Raw genomic sequence first — 18,197 nt, 5'->3', positions numbered from 1 at the left:
GAGCCTAAGGATGTAAATAACTGATTTTTGCATCAGTGTGTAAGAGTTGTTGTATAATAGCTTTCTGTTTCCAGTGAATCAGCGCAGTCACAGCTGATAAGTTTCGCTTTCCTTTCTCGGTCTCAGTGAGGTAGAAACAGAGGCAGGGCATGATATATAAAAGCCATGGCACTGAAGTGACTGCATCCACACGAGCAGACTTGTGTGAGACTTCATCATGTTGTTTTACTGGGGAGAAACTGTAAAACCGGACGGATTTGGTTTAGTGAACGCTGACAGTGTGAAATTCACGGACACTGGCATCGGATCCCTTTCTCCCAGATCCAGGATCGGAGATGTGTCTTTGGGGAAGAGTCTTTTAGGATTTATCCGCGGGGAAGGAAACGCGTCTGTCATGAGACTGAGCATCAGGGAACATGGCACGACTGGAAAGCTGAGTATGTGTTTCTGTCTTCATTTGGCATAGTAGGCAGACACATGAGCTTTCGATTCCATGATGTTTTTTATGGAGAATTCAGGTATGGGTAAATTGAGGTATGGGTGATTTGAACTGTGAACTCCTTACCGCGGTAAATTTAGTTTTAGGTTCGAGACATTCGCGTTCTGTAGAGTGGACAGTGTTACAAAGATACCTTTACCACGATCCGTTTTAACAATATGCAACGACTTTATATCGACATGAAAATTATAGCAGCAAATAAAAACCGGAAAAGGCTTTGACGGACTATTGCGGCGCTTGAGGCGTAAGGGACCGTCTGAAAATTCCACCGACTGGGTTTAAAACGACCAATGTATTTTAATTAAAGTGGCTTTTACCGTATAAAATAACACATTGTCAAAATGTAAAGCTTGTATTACTCATAGTGATTTACTACAGGTGACATTTTTTCCAATACCTTATTTCATATATGTACAGTAACACAATTATGTTCATAAACTACTGTAAGTACCCAAACGGCTGTTCATAAAGATTGTAGTACATTCCTAGTGTCCAGACTGACTAAAAATTTGCTGATATCTCCCTTACTGTATATACAGTACACAAATATTTTCATGAAAAAATGCTGTAATTCGCCAGAAGTGTTTTTATTAATGTTCCAAAGGTTGTAGTACATTCCTAGTTACAGTACGAACTTACTACGGGTGCAAATATAACTCTTACTGTACTTAGAGTACACAAATATTGTCAGTAATAAAATTACTGTAATTCACCGAAAGGGTTTTTTCATGTTTCAAGTTCAAGGGTTGTAGTACCTTCCTAGTCGCCAGACTGACTTACTACAGCTGACATTTTGACAATATCTCACTTACTGTATGTACAGTAAACAAATATTCTTAGAAAAACATACTGTAATTCACCAAAAGGGTTTTTCCATGTTCCAAAGGTTCTAGTACACTCATTGGGACAAAAGTAATTTACTTCAGGTAAATTGTTTTTGCCAATTTCACCCTTACTGTACATACAGTACATAATTATTCGTAGAAAACAATTATTGTAATTCACCAAAAGGATTATTTTTATGTTCCAAAGGTTGTAGTACCTTCCTAGTGGCCAGACTGACTTACTACATTAGAAAGTTTGTCAATATCTCACTTGCTGAACAGTATGCAACTATTTTCTTTAAAAAGTTACTGTAATTCACCAAAAGGATTATTTTTTATCTTCCAAAGGTTGTAGTACATTGCTAGTGGCTAGACTGACTTACTACAGCTGAAATTTTGCCAATTTTACCCTTACTGTACATACAATAAGTGAGATATTGGCAAACTTGCCCCTGTAGTAAGTCAGTCTGGCCACTATGAAGGTACTACAACCCTTGGAACATGAAAAAACCCTTTTGGTGAATTATAGTAAATATTTTCTATGAATAATTGTGTACTGTATGTACAGTAAGGGTGATATTGGCAAACATTTCAGCTGTAGTAAGTCAGTCTTGTAACTACAAATGTACTACAACCTTTGAAATATGGAAAATCCCTTTTGATGAATTTCTGTATTTTTCTTCTCTAAAAATATTTGTGTAGTGTACATACATTAGGAGGGGTATTGTCTAAGGAGACATATTTGCTATTTTCAGCACTTTTCAGTCAGTTTGCCTACAAGTCATTTACTTTGTAAATGGCTTTGTAAACATAATTTGTATTAATTATTGGACTTCGTTTTGTACTGAGAGGTAAATTTGCAGACGGTCCCTAAAGCAGCCTAGGCGAATATCCGGCGAATATCGAAACTAAAATTTATTAAAATTTAAATTTAGTAAAATTTACTAAATTTCCCGCGCTAAACTTCTGCTATATGGAAATTCCAGAATCTCTCTCTCTCTCTCTCTCTCTCTCTCTCTCTCTCTCTCTCTCTCTCTTAAACATTACGTTTCAACTTTCGCTCAGTAACATTTTACTGTTCAATTTTACCTTATTTATTTATTTATTTATTTATTTATTTATTTATTTATTTATTTATTTTTAGAAGCGTTAGACCTGAAGAAAGAGAAAATCAAACTGATCAGCTGTGGTAAAACTTACGCTGTCCTTCTGGCATATGGAGGCAGAGTACTTTCTCTCGAGGAATCTTATATTTCCAGGCATGTTTCTATAATTATAATTATTAGTACTAGCAGTAGTAGTAGCGGAAATAAAATGCAATGATTATTTCAAAATTATGTTTTCATTTTTTTTTCTTTTTAATTACGATTTTGTTTTTGTTCACAGGCCCATCAAGGAGCTCTCTAATAAAACTGTAATTCAGGTTGCATGTGGGGATCATCACTTCATGGCACTGTCAAACGGTATTTACTGGATATATTCATCACTGTTCAGATGTTAATTAAGCATTCAAGCAGGGAAAATGTATTATTTATCTTCTACATTCATCTTCCATACATGCTTGTGAATGAAGTCACATTCTCTGACTCATGCTTAGAGCTACTCTCTACACGTCAACAAACCTTCACATTTTTTAGTAAAAGGCTATTTTATTTCATGGAAATAAATTTCATTTCAAATTCTCTAATGAACCTAAAAATTTGCAAACATACTGCAGAATTCATGTGTGTCTTATATCGACTGGAAAAAACAGTCATGTGTCATTTATATTTAATTTCAATTTTCATTTTCATATGTACCTGCAATATACACTGAACAAAATTATAAATGCAACACTTGTTTTTGCCCCCATTTTTCATGAGCTGAACTCAAAGATCTAAGACTTTTTCTATATACACATAAAGCCTATTTCTCTCAAATATTGTTCACAAATCTGTCTAAATCTGTGTTAGTGAGCATTTCTCCTTTGCTGAGGTAATCCATCCACCTTACAGGTGTGGCATATCAAGATGCTGATTAGACAGCATGATTATTGCACAGGTCTGCCTTAGGCTGGCCACAATAAAAGGCCACTCTAAAATGTGCAGTTTTATCACACAGCACAATGCCACAGATGTCGCAAGTTTTGAGGGAGCGTGCAATTGGCATGATGACTGCAGGAATGTCCACCAGAGCTGTTGCCCATGAATTGAATGTTCATTTCTCTACCATAAGCCATCTCCAGTGGTGTTTCAGAAAATTTGGCAGTACATCCTCACAACCGCAGACCATGTGTAACCACACTAGCCCAGGACCTCCACATCCAGCATCTTCACCTCCAAGATCGTCTGAGACCAGCCACCTGGACAGCTGCTGCAACAATCGGTTTGCATAACCAAAGAATTTCTGCACAAACTGTCAGAAACCGTCTCAGGGAAGCTCATCTGCATGCTCGTTGTCCTCATCGGGATCTTGATCTGACTGCAGTTCGTCGTTGTAACCGACTTGAGTGGGCAAATGCTCACAGTCGATGGCGTCTGGCACTTTGGAGAGGTGTTCTCTTCACAGATGAATCCCGGTTTTCAGGGCAGATGGCAGACAGTGTGTATGGCGTCGTGTGGGTGAGCGGTTTGCTGATGTCAACGTTGTGGATCGAGTGGCCCATGGTGGCGGTGGGGTTATGGTATGGGCAGGCGTATGTTATGGACAGCGAACACAGGTGCATTTTATTGATGGCATATTGAATGCACAGAGATACCGTAACGAGATCCTGAGGCCCATTGTTGTGCCATTCATCCACGACCATCACCTCATGTTGCAGCATGATAATGCACAGCCCCATGTTGCAAGGATCTGTACACAATTCCTGGAAGCTGAAAACATCCCAGTTCTTGCATGGCCAGCATACTCACTGGACATGTCACCCATTGAGCATGTTTGGGATGCTCTGGATCGACGTATACGACAGCGTGTTCCAGTTCCTGCCAATATCCAGCAACTTCGCACAGCCACTGAAGAGGAGTGGACCAAGATTCCACAGGCCACAATCAACAACCTGATCAACTCTATGCGAAGGAGATGTGTTGCACTGCGCGAGGCAAATGGTGGTCACACCAGATACTGACTAGTTTTCGGACCCCCCCGGACCCCCCCCAATACAGTAAAACTGCACATTTTAGAGTGGCCTTTTATTGCGGCCAGCCTAAGGCACACCTGTGCAATAATCGTGCTGTCTAATCAGCATCTTGATATGCCACACCTGTGAGGTGAATGAATTAGGAGAAGGAGATCCTAGGAGAAAAAGGAGAAGTGCTCACTAACACAGATTTAGACAGATTTGTGAACAATATTTGAGAGAAATAGGCCTTTTGTGTACATAGAAAAAGTCTTAGATCGTTGAGTTCAGCTCATTAAAAATGGGGGCAAAAACAAGTGTTGCATTTTTAATATTATTGTATGTGATTTTATAGGTAAGCTTAATTTTCGTTTATCATAAAATGATATTAAACTTGCTTTAGAGAACAGCTGATTTAGTATTATGAATGGTGCTGAATGGTTGCTGCTTCTTTCTCATCCTCTCAGATGGTCAGTTGTTCACATGGGGTCAGAACTCGAGCGGTCAGCTAGGTTTGGGGAAGGATAAGCCGAGCTCTCAGTCTCCCGAGCTCCTCAGATCTCTGGATGGGATCCCACTGGCTCAGATTAGCGCTGGAGGAGACCACAGCTTCGTCCTGTCTATCTCTGGAGCCGTTTTCAGCTGGGGCAGGAACAGCGCTGGACAGCTTGGTCTGGGAGACACCAATAGTATGGACTTTACTGGCTGTGGACTATAATTTCAGCTCTGTCTCTGTCCGAATGAGCGCAGTAACTATGGGTGTAATATGTTCTCACAGACAGACATGTCCCTGTTTGTGTGAAGAGCTTGAACCAGAAGAAGACAGTGTTCATCTCATGTGGAGAGGATCATACTGCTGTTCTAACAAAGGTTAATACTTCATTAACTTGACATGTTACCAAAAAACTAGAAACTGTAGTCTGGTCTGTCCTAAAGAGCTCCTTGATCTCCTGTCAAGGGCACACATACTAGCAGCTTTCACACATCTAACGCACTGACACTCGAAAACTACCTTAATAAATGATTAATGTGGAGTGTCTATTGAAAAGAAAATCATGGAATATACTTCAGTCAAATATGCATTGGTTCCCGTTGACTGATTGACACAGTTTGTTTTTAAAACATCCAACATGATTTGATCATTTATGCATTAAAATCGAACTGTCTACAATCAGTTGTTTGCTTGGCGCCCTCTGCTAGTGTGTTAATGCAAATGTAACTAGCTAATACAATTCATTCAAACAATAAAGTGGTTAAAATAATTTATTTGCATTTTTAGGGTGGACTTGTATTGACAGTTGGATCAGGACAGTATGGACAGCTTGGACATAACTCACTCAGAGATGAACATCAGCCTCGTGTAGTTGCTGAATTATGGGGGTCCAAAGTGTCCCAAATAGCCTGTGGAGGGTAAGTACTCGAAGTTATTGAACTGTACATTATACAGTATAAACATTATTACTGGATTACCTAGGAGCAGAGTTGATTAAGAGCCTTGATCAAGCTTGCTGCTGCTGAGACTTGAACCCCTGATCTTCTAATCAATAAAACACTTCACCCATGAGGATATGTTTTCATTTCTCTTGTTATGGAGAAAAAAAATGTATCTGTACAGTACAATCTTCTCCTGTAACTATGAAATATCCTTTGTTATCATTTGTATTAGTTCTTGTTTATTATACTTTTACAGTATACATTATATACAGACAGGAAGTAGAAGCCCAGAGGTATAACTCCTAGGCCCCTGAGCATGGCCCTTAACCCTCAGCTGCTCAGTGGTATAAATGAGTGACAGTAAGTCTCTCTGGATAAGGCTATCTGCCAAATACTGTAAATTGAGTACCTTGCTTTTGTTCAGATACAGCACAACTTAGACAGTACGTCCTGCTGCCAGGATTGTATATACATTAACTATTGTCTCCAGAGTAAGTAAGTTAAATTAGTATTTATGGAAAGAGTCTTCTGTGTTAGCACTTTGTAACAGTCAGAGGTAAAGCTGTAACTTTAAGTATTCTGATATGTGTGGGCGTGGGCGTCCCCAGGGATGTAGAGCTGGTAGGTTGAAGTGTAGTCTGTGGAATTCCTTGATGAGGGTCGAGTGCAGGATGTGTGCTGTGTTGACCCAGGATTGTTTCCTCTGGGCCGTAGCCCTCCCAGTCGACCAAATACTGCATGCGACTGCTTCGCTGGCAGGAATCCAAAATTGTGCATATCAGGTAAGCTGGTGAGCCATCAATGTCAAGAGGTGGTGGTGGCTCATTGGGGGGTGCAGTGTTATCAGGCAAGTGTGCCAGTTTATGGAAGGAGACAAGGGAAGGGGAGATACATTTCCATTTCTGGCAATTGGCAGATGCCCTTTTCCAGAGCGACTTTTTTATCTAATAAAAGATTTTAAAAAATGGTACGGTACGAAGAAAGTAATTGGAGGCAAAAAGTAACCAGATTCATTTGTTATATGATGCGAAAGGACCTATGAAATGTGGGCTGAGTTTTCGACAAGGGAGCCAAAGCTTTTTTTTTGGGTTGAGAGACACACCCTTTGCCCCACTTGTTACCTGGGATGAGGGCATCAGTGTTGATTTGTTTGAGTTTGCTTCAGCGTATGGCCCTCTAGAGGTGTACATGGGCACTTTCTCATACTCCTTGGCTCTTTTGTGTCCAATTGTTCATGGCAGGGATGGAGGGGACTGGAAGGGGGTTAAACCCATGGAGGTGCATGTGAGCGAGTTTTGAGCATATTTGGCCTAGGGGAGCAACTCACTCCATCGATGTTGCAGGCTTTTGAATCTATGTAAAAGTCCACTCCCAGATGCGAACAGGGTGGTATGGTCAGGGGTTCCAGGAGCGATGCTGGAAGCTGGGGGCTAGAGTTAGTTTGGGCACAGACATGGCAGGCTCTGACATGTTCTGCTACATCCTGAGCTAGCATGGGTCACCAGAAGCCATTTTGTACGAGAGCCGTGGTACTTCACATGCCTGGGTGACCTGAGTGCCACATGGAGCCATTGAATTACTCGTTCTCTAAGAGCTGCCAGCACAAATTGCTTAGTGGGAGGTCATTCTGTGGGGACTGGTCCCATTCTGGGGTTCTTTGTGTATGTTCTTCCATCATGTCCCATCTGACAGGTTTGAGTACAAAGGAGGGTGGTAAAATGGGTTCTGGGCATGAAAGCACGTGCACAGGGTCATGGCAGCAACAGAGGGCATCTGCTTTACCATTCTTAGTGCCTGATCTGTAGGTCACAGTGAAGTGGAACCTTGTGAAAAACAGAGCCCATCTAGCCAGCCAGGGATTTAGGTGCTTGGCATTCTTTATATATTCTAAGTTCCTGTGATTGGTGATGACCAGAAAAAGATGTTGCACCCCCTCTAGCCAGTGCTGCCATTCACAATTTCCTACATTGTGGTTTACCTCTGCTGATGTCAACTTCCGTGAATAAAAGGCACAGGGGAACATTTTTTTCTCGGCTCTCCATGGCCTTGAGACAATACTGCCCCTACTCCACAACTGGTGGCATCCACTTCCACTATGAATGTGGCGCTTTGTTTGGGGCGTTTTAGAATAGGTGCGGTGGTAAAACTGGCTTTTAATGTTTCAAAAGCCCCTTGAGCCATCTCAGTCCAGAAGAGTTTCTTGGGTTTTCCTCACAGGGAGGCAGTGAGGGGGGAGGCTATCAGACTATAGTTTAGAATAAATATTCGATAGAAATTGGCAAACCCAGAAATCGTTGCAGGTCTTTCAGCATCGCTGGTACTGGCCAATCTGTCACTGCTTTGACCTTGTTTGAGTCCATTTCTTCTCCACCTTGTGAAATCATGTATCGCAGTAAAGTCACTGTGTGTTTGTGGAACTTACATTTTTCTGCTTTTTTTATGTACAGCTGGTGGTGCAGGAGGCGAGTTAGTACAGTGTGTAAATTGGTATGGGTAACATACTGTGACAGAGTTCAAACCCCGGTAATCAATGCAGGGGTGGAAGCTGCCATACTTTTTTCCACAAAGAAGAACCCAATATAGCCCATTGCAAGGGCCTCCTTGATGTATTTCTCCGTAGCTTGACTTTCTGTTTGAGACAGCAGGTACATTTGACCCTTGGGTGGCATAGAGTTCAGTATCAAGTCTAAGGCGCAGTTCCATGGCGGTTGGGGGAAGCTTGGTGGCCTTTTCTTTACTAAAAACATCTAGAAGGTCATGTTATTCTCGAGATATTGTCAATGGTCCTTGATTTTCTGCGCTTTCCACACTGGTCTTTAGGCAGGTGAATATGATGGGGTTGTGTAGGCACTGATTCCTTGTCCTTCCAGGGTAGTTGGGGGTTGTGGTGATATAGCCCGGGAAATCCAAGGATAATGGAGTTTGAAGGCGATGATATAATGTACAGGGAGAGTTTCTCTGTGTGAAATAATCCAACCTGGGTGGTGATGGGGCCGTCTGATGAGAGATGAAGCCTCTTCCAATAGGCCAGTTATCTATAGCAGTGAATCTCAGAGGTGTAGAGCATGTCATGGTTGGCAGCCATAGCTCTTCAATGAGATAGTTCTGCCTTTAGGGTGGGGTGCAGTCCTTTACAAAAGACAGCCAGCATCATTCCACCTACTCTGGGGAAGCGATTTATCGCCTTGTACTAAATGGAAAAGCTGTATAGAAATGTCCCGACCCCAGCGGGATACTCAAAGACTCTTTAATATTTTATATTAAATATAAAGAAATTTGAGCTAGAAGCTCTCACCTGATGATAATTGTCCCACACTTCCAATGCCCAATCCAGAGCCTTCCCAGTGAGCAGAGACATCATGAAGGTGAATTCGGTGTCTTTGTCCCTGTACACCTCAGGTTGGTGGGCAAAAAAGATGTCAAAATATTGTCTTAAAAAGTCTTGGCAGTGATCTGCAGAACCATCAAATTTCTCAGGAAGTAGCATGCAAACTGACTCACCGGGGGATGAAGGGTGGGCTGCTTGGGCCTGAGGAGCCGGTAGTTGTAGGTGTAGCAGCTCGTTAGCAGACTGCAGCTCCATAAATTATTTTTGATTGGCCTGCAGCATTTCCCCCTGGAAGCATTTCCCGCTGAGCAATGTCTACTGGATCCATCGGTGGTGAAGTATTCTGTAATAATCCTCCATAACTGGTGGAATTAGGACCCATGTGTAGTTTAATAATCCTCTCAAAGTAGAAATCCAAATCATCAGGCAAGAAACAAGCATGGTATAACAGGCAAAAGATCAGTACCGAGGGAAATCAACAAACTAATAACCAAAACTGAATCACTAAACAAGAAATCAGAAAACCAGTAAATGTAGCAAGGTCATACACATGAATCAATCACACAAGAGAAAATAAGGCTTGGCAAGGTGCTAAGGAACAATACATCATGTAGAACATAGCATGGAAGCTATATTTATGTCCCAGTAAATCCCAGAAGCGATCTAGACACAGAAATGCTAGAACTCAGGTGAAAGTTCCCTCTTGTGGTTTAGAAGGGGTATTACAGGTTGGGAAGTTATGGCAAAGTCTTTGTGACAGTTTCTAATTTCTCAGTAACATTACAACCTGCAAAGGAAAAACTCATGACACTAGCATTTTTAAAGTATAGGTGATAACAAGGAACTTGCTCAGATTATATAACTGAACTAAAGTTAAAAGGCAAAAAAGTTTAGGCAAATTACTGTTGCATAGAGGAATAAAATATTTCAGGCAGGATGTGCTGTTGCTTAAACGGAAGTGACATGCAGTAGTGATGACCCAGCATGAATCACTCTACCTGACTGTTAATTATTTTCCTGTAGCAGTAGTTCATGTTAAAGCTGTTCTCTTGAATTCAAGGCATCACACTCTGGCCCTGGTTGAATCCTCAAACACCATCTACTCCTTTGGACGTGGAGATCAAGGACAGCTAGGAAATGGACAGAGATCCAATCAGTGTGTGCCACTTCCTGTCCAGCTGCCACCAGGTCAGTCCACTATCAGCATACATTCGAAAACAGATAAATGCATTTATTTTTGTTAGTAACAACTGATTATTACAAATTTGTAATTCGGATGCTTTCTTGTATTTTCTAACAGAATATAGCTCTGATCAGATAAAAATTACTGCTGGAGGGAATCTTTCTGCCCTCTTTATCTCTAACATGGTAAGAAATATTCATATAACACTTGTTGAAAAAACAAAGGCTTATTTAATAAAAGCTTACGTTTTCATTGTTTTTGGAATATTTTCTTCTTAAAGGATGCTGGTCAAGCAAGTGCAAATCTGAAATCATGCAATGGCCCAACAGTGCTGGACGATGAAACTGTTGACCGCTGGATTTCAGACTGTAACCCAAAAGTATGGGGGAAAAAAATCCAAAGGTATGGACGATAGAATCACTGCATTTGCATAGCACTTTTCTAAATAGTGTCTTGAAAAACAGATTTGAAAATTGAATGCCAAATTGCCAAATGTTGAATCATATGCCAATATTTGTGTGGTGTTTGGTTAGAACGTGTTCATTAATATTTTACAAGCACAAATCCGACAGCAAAGCAACTCTTTAGGAGCAGCGGCTGAATAGTGGACACACATTATTTGAAAATTTTCATGATTTCACAAACGTTTATATAAGGCTTGAGCTTCACCAGCTTTGAGATGCATTTTGGTCAATAGAAATTTAATCATCACTGTAGTTGTAATGAATGTTTCGCCTGAAAGTCATGACAATTGCATATGTAAATGTGTACAACCAAATTGGATTGTCTGATGGTGGTGGTGGTGGTGGTGTGTGTGTGTGTCATAATACTTCTCAGGATGGGGGTTCTGATCCATGTTCTCCCCATGCTTGATGTCTTTCTCCTGTCCTAAGGAGGGCTCTCTGTCTTGATAAAGATTGTAGAAGAAGCGTCACAACTTCTCAAAATGTTTTCCTGAAAGCTGGTTGAAACACGATACAACATACAGTTAGCTTATCACCTGTAAACCTTGTCTCTGCGTCAGGACACACAAATGCAAATATGCTGCACTGCCATATAACTAAATGAGCCATAATACAGTATATTTGGCAGCTTGAATAGCTTGCTATCCAGGTATTGATCCTTTTGTGTCCTTTGTGTTGTAGGAAAATCAGGAAAATGTTCTCATCAGCATCATGCATCAACGGTAGTTTCATTGACAAAAGGTGCAAATACACATTAATTCATTCATGTTCACATTAGCCCATATTCATAAGTGTATTAATCACAGAAATATGTGATGTTTTATCATTAGCAGCGACAAACATTACAAAACATCAGTAGAGATGTCTGGCCTGGATTTATCATTGCCTCGTCTTGCTTTTGAGAAGATGGCCAAAAAGGACAAAGTTCTATCAACGGTATGTCATGGGCTTTGTTGATGAAACCTTAACGATAAGGAATGTATTTTTATATTCTTTGTAGTTGTCTGTATTTGGCTAAAATCTTATAAATGTGATTTCTTTACAGGTTGAGACTACTGTAGAGAATGATCTTCTGCCCTCTTTAGGCTCAACTGCTGCTGGTGTGGAGGCTCTGAGGGTTTATCTCATCCTGCCTGAACTTCTCAGAGTGCTGAAAAAACAAGGACGTGGCACACAGCTCACAGTCTCTCTGGCGTCTGCCATCTTAGAACTGGATCCTGAGTCAATGGATGTCTTGAGTATGTACACTTTATGAAACCTTAGCACTTGTTTGCATGTATCAATTAATTTAATGAATCATTTGCTGTATTAAAGGTAAATGGCTAAAAAACTAGGATAATTTGCATTAAGAGTTTTAGTCAGAGTTTTATTCCTTATTAAACTTAAAATCAGTCCCTTGCAAATATCCAGCTAATATTTATATCGTATCCCCAACTGCTCATTTTGTGTGCTCATTTTGACTCAGGCAGCCTGTGGACCAACCTGCCCTACTACTACTACAGAACTCTGGTGAAGATGTTTCACTCGGTGTGCGCTCACTTCCTGTCACGGATGACGACTACAATATGTGACCACTGGACTGAAGTAGAGCCTGTGCTGAAGGTTCTGCAGAAGCTTTGCAATGTAAGAACTGAAGTTTTCTCTTATTCTTTATTAGACAGTAAACTTTCAAGTGTTTTATTTATTTATGGCATAATGTTAACTTATTTAATATGGCTAACTTAACTAGAATCTAAATGATTTGTAGATTAATAGTCAGAGAGCTGTCCGGTTGACTGAGGGTTACTTCCTTATCAAGGACAAGAATAATTTTTTTGACATGGTAAGTGGTGAAGTTACTTGCATTGGTATTTTGAAATTCAGGTTATTTTGTATTTCAGAGTTCTTATTTTTTATTTAGTTTGTTACATGTTACAATATCCAGTGATGCATATGACCCTTACGATGAATCAGCTTAAAAACAGTTGGTTAAGATGATCATAAAAATTTGCTTTCCAAAAGCTTAAAAAAAAGCCTAATGTGTTGTAAAGAATTTATTAAAACCAGCATCTAACACAATAAAATGTCTCAGAATCAATGGCCCAATCCCCAATGCAATGATGATCATGTGCAATGATACACATGAATATATAGTTAATCAAGAAGAAACAAGGAGCATGTGAACACAATCAGGGAAATCAATCAACATGTGGTGCTTAATATGATGCAAATCAGGACAGGGAAAACCATTGACCATTATAGGATATGGAATATGTGTTATGTTTCAGTGACAATTTCCAATACCTGAATGTTTATTTTTTCACAACACTTATCTCTACCTTTGTCTTCTGTGATTACGAGCAGCTACAAATGATCAAAAACGTTAGGGTATGTAGTCATTATTTTTATTGTATTTGTACATTATGATAAATTCCGAATATTTATGGGGTTTTTTTGCTCATGTTTTTTCTATCTTTCTTTCATTGTTTTCAGAAAAGTGTGAAAAGCCTTGCCAGTTATCCTTTTATCCTTGACATCACATGTAAATGCAACTTGTTCATTGTAAGTAGACTCAATCATTTGGCATAAAAAGTAAAAAAAAAAATATTCCCATCAGTCCTTTGTGTAACTACATACATGTGTTTTGTTTGTATTAAGATTTTACAGAAGCAACAGATAAAACCTTCGCAGTTTTCTTACTGTGGAAGTACACTGTGTGTGAACAGAGAAACGGTGTTGGATGACACTATTGTGTACCTGAAAACAAACAAACATAATTATTCTTCCCCTTTAAAGGTTTGTTTAAGATGACATGGTTATTTTATGACATGGTACTTGTAAAATGTAGAGTTCCTTCATTTAAATAACTTTTTTTCTCTTGCTGAAAGGTGAAATTTGCTCTAGAGGCTGGAATCGATGGCGGGACTTTGAGTGCTGAATTCTTCACCCTGCTCGGAAAGAAAATAGCAAAAGACTCCAGTGTAATTCAAGCGTCCGAGGACTCAGGCCTCTTCTGGTTCTCTGCTGATGTGAGTAAAAGTGGAATTTTCATCATTCGTGGTGAGAAAATTAATACAATATTTTTAATGTTAATTTATTAATTGTAGGATTCAAGTTCCAGTCAGGAGGAATTGTTCTACATTGGTGTCATCTGTGGAATGGCCTTTTATAATCACAATTTTATGTACATCAGCTTCCCGGTGGCACTGTTTAAGAAGCTTCTGAGCATCAGACCGACTTTCAGGGACCTGGAGGAGCTGTCACCAGTGGAGGCCAGGTTAAGAATAATTTCTTTAAACAAGTAACATACTCACCATGAATTCAAAGAGACTTGGAAAAACCAAACTTCTTGTTTTCTCCTAAAATAGAAGTCTAAAAAACTTCCTGGCAGAAGATGAGGATGTGGTGGAGCAAATGTATTTGGATTTCACAGTAAGTTAAATTTCACTGGTTTTACTGGACATTTGAAAGGTATATGGTGGCTGTATTCTGTGAATCTGTCTTTTTCTCTCAGTTGAAAGGAAAAGAGCTCATTCCAAATGGAGCAAACATCCCAGTCACAAAAGCTAACAGGTATGAAGTGCCTCTTTTTCAATCGCTATTTGTATGAATTTATGTAATTTGAGCAGATCTTCCCAACCTTTTACATACACCAACAGTAGCCCATATGACCAGTAAGTTACACCAGATGCCATGCTTTTAAATAATCTCCCACTGTTTAGGGAAGAGGTGGCACAGTGCTGCAGCAGGTAGTGTTGCCACTCCAGGGTCTCACAACTCCAGGGTCCCTGCTTCAGTCCTGAACTTTTAGTTACTTGGCTCCTGATACATAGTTGCCTAATTGCCTTGGCCTAGTTGCTGTCAGTAGCCTATTAGAGAATAGCCAGAGTAAATCAAACTGACAAAAATATGGGTCATGGGGAACCTGTAGCCAATCTCTTGAGACCGGGGAACAAGGCAGGATTGAATTGCTGGGCAGGATGTCAGTCTATTGCAGGGCACAATTGCACACTGGAGTACCTAGAGGAAGCCCTCAAGGCACGGGGAGAACATAAACTTAAATGTATACCTACTAAGCAAGTCAGTGGTGCTGGTGGTAAGAAAAAACTCCCTGAGATGATATGAGGAAGAAACCTTGTAAGGAACCAGACTCAAAAGGGAACCCATCCTAATTTGGGTGATAGTGTGATTATAAATCATTTCCTTGCTATAATTGTGTCCTAAAGTGTAACATGAATGAACAAGATTGCTGTCTGAAGTTATAAGCTAAAAAAAAAAAGCTAAATATAGAAGAAACCTGATGAATATAGCTGTTTCTGTGCTTATTTACATGAAGTAATATCTAAACATATTCTCTTCCTCTACAGGCAAAAATACGTGGACTTGTACGTCGACTTTGTTTTTAACAAGTCTGTGGAGAATCAGTTTAGACAGTTTAATGAAGGTTTTTCCCGTGGAAACCCCTTTAATTTATGGAAAATATTCAAGCCTGAAGAGCTCAGAGACTTACTCTACGGCATGGCTGAATACGAGTGGAAGGAGCTCCAAAAAGTACAAACCATTTACATACTTCCCACAGTTTCTATAATTTTGCATACTGCGACAGAAATTATTTATATATGTTTTTTTATTTTCTTATTTTAAGGTTGTGACATATGAATGGTGTGATCCTTCAGATGAACTCATCCAGAACTTCTGGTCTGTTTTCTTCGAGCTGGATGAAGAACACCGGAAGAAGTTTCTGAGTAAGTTCAACACATGGGCATGGACGCATAGTGCTGTCATGGCAGAAAAAAAAAGTCCTCAGTGGGGTCTCATTATTATGAGAAACGTCTTTCATTACTTCAAGATTTTTTTTATTACAAGAAAAGCAACAGTAATAAAGCCTACAACTGAAAATGGATGTATACTGTAGCTTTAAAAGAGTTTCCAGTTTTTGTTTTGCTGATCTTTTGTTTCTTATTTTTAACATACTAGTTAGCTATGTTTACATAGACTGAAACACAGATTTTATAGACTGAAGTGCATCCTCGTTTCCAAAGCTGTAGCTGTCATCACCTCCCCAAATCCCTCCATTAATTCCCCATGCCATTTACAGCTGTTAAAGATCAAGGCTTACTCTTTGCTGCTTTAAGATATACACACTCCAGTAGCCTTTGTATACACTACAGTTCACTTTATACTTTATACAATGTCCAATATTCATTATAAAACCTTTTACTGTAAATTTATATAAAAATACTGGTAACTGGGTGCCAGTCACTTACTGCATTTTTACAGGACCGTAATAACTTTTTGGGTTTTGTTCATTCACCCACTGACAAATCAAGTTTGGCCTGTTAGGAGAAGTTAAAATGATTTTGCTAGACCTGGAAACTTTTAGAAATTTCTTAGGGAAAAATTAAATCCCTGAAAGTCTCTATAGTATAAACTGTATTATAGATGAAGTAGGCTGACAAAAAAGATAATTGCTGTATATTTTTTTTACAGACATTCTGTAGAAGATACAGGATGTTACTGTTTTATGGATATACAGTAAAGTACTGATAGAAATTACCTGTAAATTTACAGCAAAGGGATACAGTGTGTCTCTGATAGCTTTATATTTTTACACTGTGCAATATTTACATCTCAATATACAATTCAGTAATCTAGGCAATACATTTTGTTTGTTTATTTATTTCCCGTATTATTTTCTTTCTCTTAATTAACTTGCAATTTTAATTCCTTTCATAAGTGATATGTTTAAATGTCCTGGTTGCTTTCTTAGAATTGCCACACTAAATTTCACTGTATTGTATACAGTGCCAAAAAAGAAGTATCTCTTATTTCTTATAATATCTATGACCACATTTATATCAAACGAATTCATAACGATTGCAGATGTCAAAATTACTGTTTATACTGTATGTACTCTAAATTTTATTTTTGAATACAATTGAGAAAGTAGTTGGATTCAAGTGATTACAAGTCAATTATTTCTTATTTTCCAAAAGAAATTAGATTTGATTTGTGCTCGATCAGATCGATTGAGGTGTTTACATGAAATCATTTCAAACTAACATGTAAATATACTGATAATATGTATAAAGAATGTGCACGTGTTTTAATTTCTCTGATGCTTTTTCAAGTCATTTCTTCATTTTATATTATTTGTTCCAGCTTTCAGCTATGGGACAGATCGCTTGCCTGTAGGAGGACTCTCTAAACTGCGGTTAAAAATAGTGAGACGGTACTATGTTGATGCAGATGAACGCTTCCCCTCGGCCCAGACCTGTTACGGAATTTTGCATCTTCCGAACTACAGTAACATCCAAACACTTCGAGACAAACTCGTCCACGCCATCACTTATTGTGAAGTCTTTGGACAACAATAAGAACTGTGTGTTCAGTAAACCTTCATAGTTCAAGTTTGCTGCTTGTAGTCACACTGCGTTGTGTCTATTGTGATGTACTTGATGTTGTAAAGGCTTTTGGCTGCATGAACTACATTACCCATCAGCCCCAGAATAACACACATTCATGTCACATGTCCTATTAACTTACACTTGTTCTGTGTTACACCTAATAAACTCTCCTATTTAAATTAAGGTTTCTATGATATCTATTTGATAAGGTTTTCTTGTTGCTGCTCCTACCCTGTGATGATTGTCATATATGTGCCATAGCCTCATCCATAGTGTTTTTTCCCTTTACCTTATATCTATAGTTGTGTCCAGGTTCTTGAGTTTTACCTTTTTTGGTTGTTTTGAATGTTATTAAATAAAATCAAACTTGGTCTTCGTTTTGTGAAATATTTTTTGCTTAGCTTCTGCTTCTGGGTCCAAGTTGTATAGTATGTAAAATGTGTGTATAGTGTTTCTGGTATTTTTGGAATAAACAATTCTATTGAATTTTGGTTTGTCCTGTAGGCTTTTTAATTTTTAGAATCTTATTAGAGTGTTACATGTATTTTATTTGAAATAATGTCTTGGAAAGTTATCGGAATTTTTCAAATCCTGTTTCCTTTTTTTTATATTTTCATTTATTTATTTTAATCTATTTAGAACCATGTACATGTTTCTAATTGAACTCCTTTCTACAATGGATTTTATAGATTTTCCTTTGATAGTTCAGGATCTGAATCGGTGAATCTCAGGAGAATCTTAAAGAGAGTTGGCCCGCCCTTTGCAGCTAAAACAGCATTAACTCTTCTGGGTAGGCTTCAACTTCTTCGAGCCGGAGGAGCTCAGAGGAGTGATGGTGGGAACAGAGGAATATGACTGGGACACATTCAGAGAGGTGAAACACTTAATGACAAACTGTACTGTGACTAAAATAAGGATCCTATTATGAAACATAGCAATTTTTTTAACTACTGCATTGTGATATTTAGAATACAGCCTATGCTGG

At 39.0% G+C, this 18,197-nt stretch overlaps 1 protein-coding gene across 1 annotated transcript; it reads left to right on the top strand.

The window, feature by feature from the left end:
* Positions 1-100: 100 nt before the first annotated feature.
* Positions 101-17,664, top strand: LOC131350761 (probable E3 ubiquitin-protein ligase HERC3). The gene is made up of 24 exons (XM_058385612.1): positions 101-437; positions 2,468-2,582; positions 2,710-2,786; positions 4,885-5,106; positions 5,196-5,287; positions 5,697-5,827; positions 10,240-10,367; positions 10,480-10,547; positions 10,643-10,764; positions 11,508-11,567; positions 11,657-11,762; positions 11,872-12,064; positions 12,292-12,449; positions 12,574-12,648; positions 13,170-13,193; positions 13,299-13,367; positions 13,464-13,601; positions 13,694-13,834; positions 13,913-14,082; positions 14,174-14,237; positions 14,320-14,378; positions 15,173-15,356; positions 15,451-15,550; positions 16,968-17,664. The coding sequence occupies exons 1-24, from the start codon at positions 218-220 to the stop codon at positions 17,180-17,182; spliced, it is 2,931 nt and encodes a 976-aa protein (XP_058241595.1). The 5' UTR covers positions 101-217; the 3' UTR covers positions 17,183-17,664.
* The last annotated feature ends 533 nt before the right edge of the window (positions 17,665-18,197 follow it).

The sequence above is a fragment of the Hemibagrus wyckioides genome, linkage group LG03 (assembly GCF_019097595.1).
Source record: "Hemibagrus wyckioides isolate EC202008001 linkage group LG03, SWU_Hwy_1.0, whole genome shotgun sequence".
Lineage (NCBI taxonomy): Eukaryota > Metazoa > Chordata > Actinopteri > Siluriformes > Bagridae > Hemibagrus > Hemibagrus wyckioides.
Note: the sequence above shows the minus strand (reverse complement) of the source record. Positions and strands in the feature narration are given on the sequence as shown.

What these genes read in the sequence shown, in the direction of transcription:
- LOC131350761 (XM_058385612.1), top strand. Translation starts at nt 218, where the DNA reads ATGTTGTTTTACTGGGGAGAAACTGTAAAACCGGACGGATTTGGTTTA. An exon ending in CTTCATGGCACTGTCAAACG is followed by an intron (nt 2,787 to 4,884) that starts GTATTTACTGGA and finishes TCATCCTCTCAG; the next exon opens with ATGGTCAGTTGTTCACATGG. An exon ending in GGTAGTTTCATTGACAAAAG is followed by an intron (nt 11,568 to 11,656) that starts GTGCAAATACAC and finishes TTTTATCATTAG; the next exon opens with CAGCGACAAACATTACAAAA.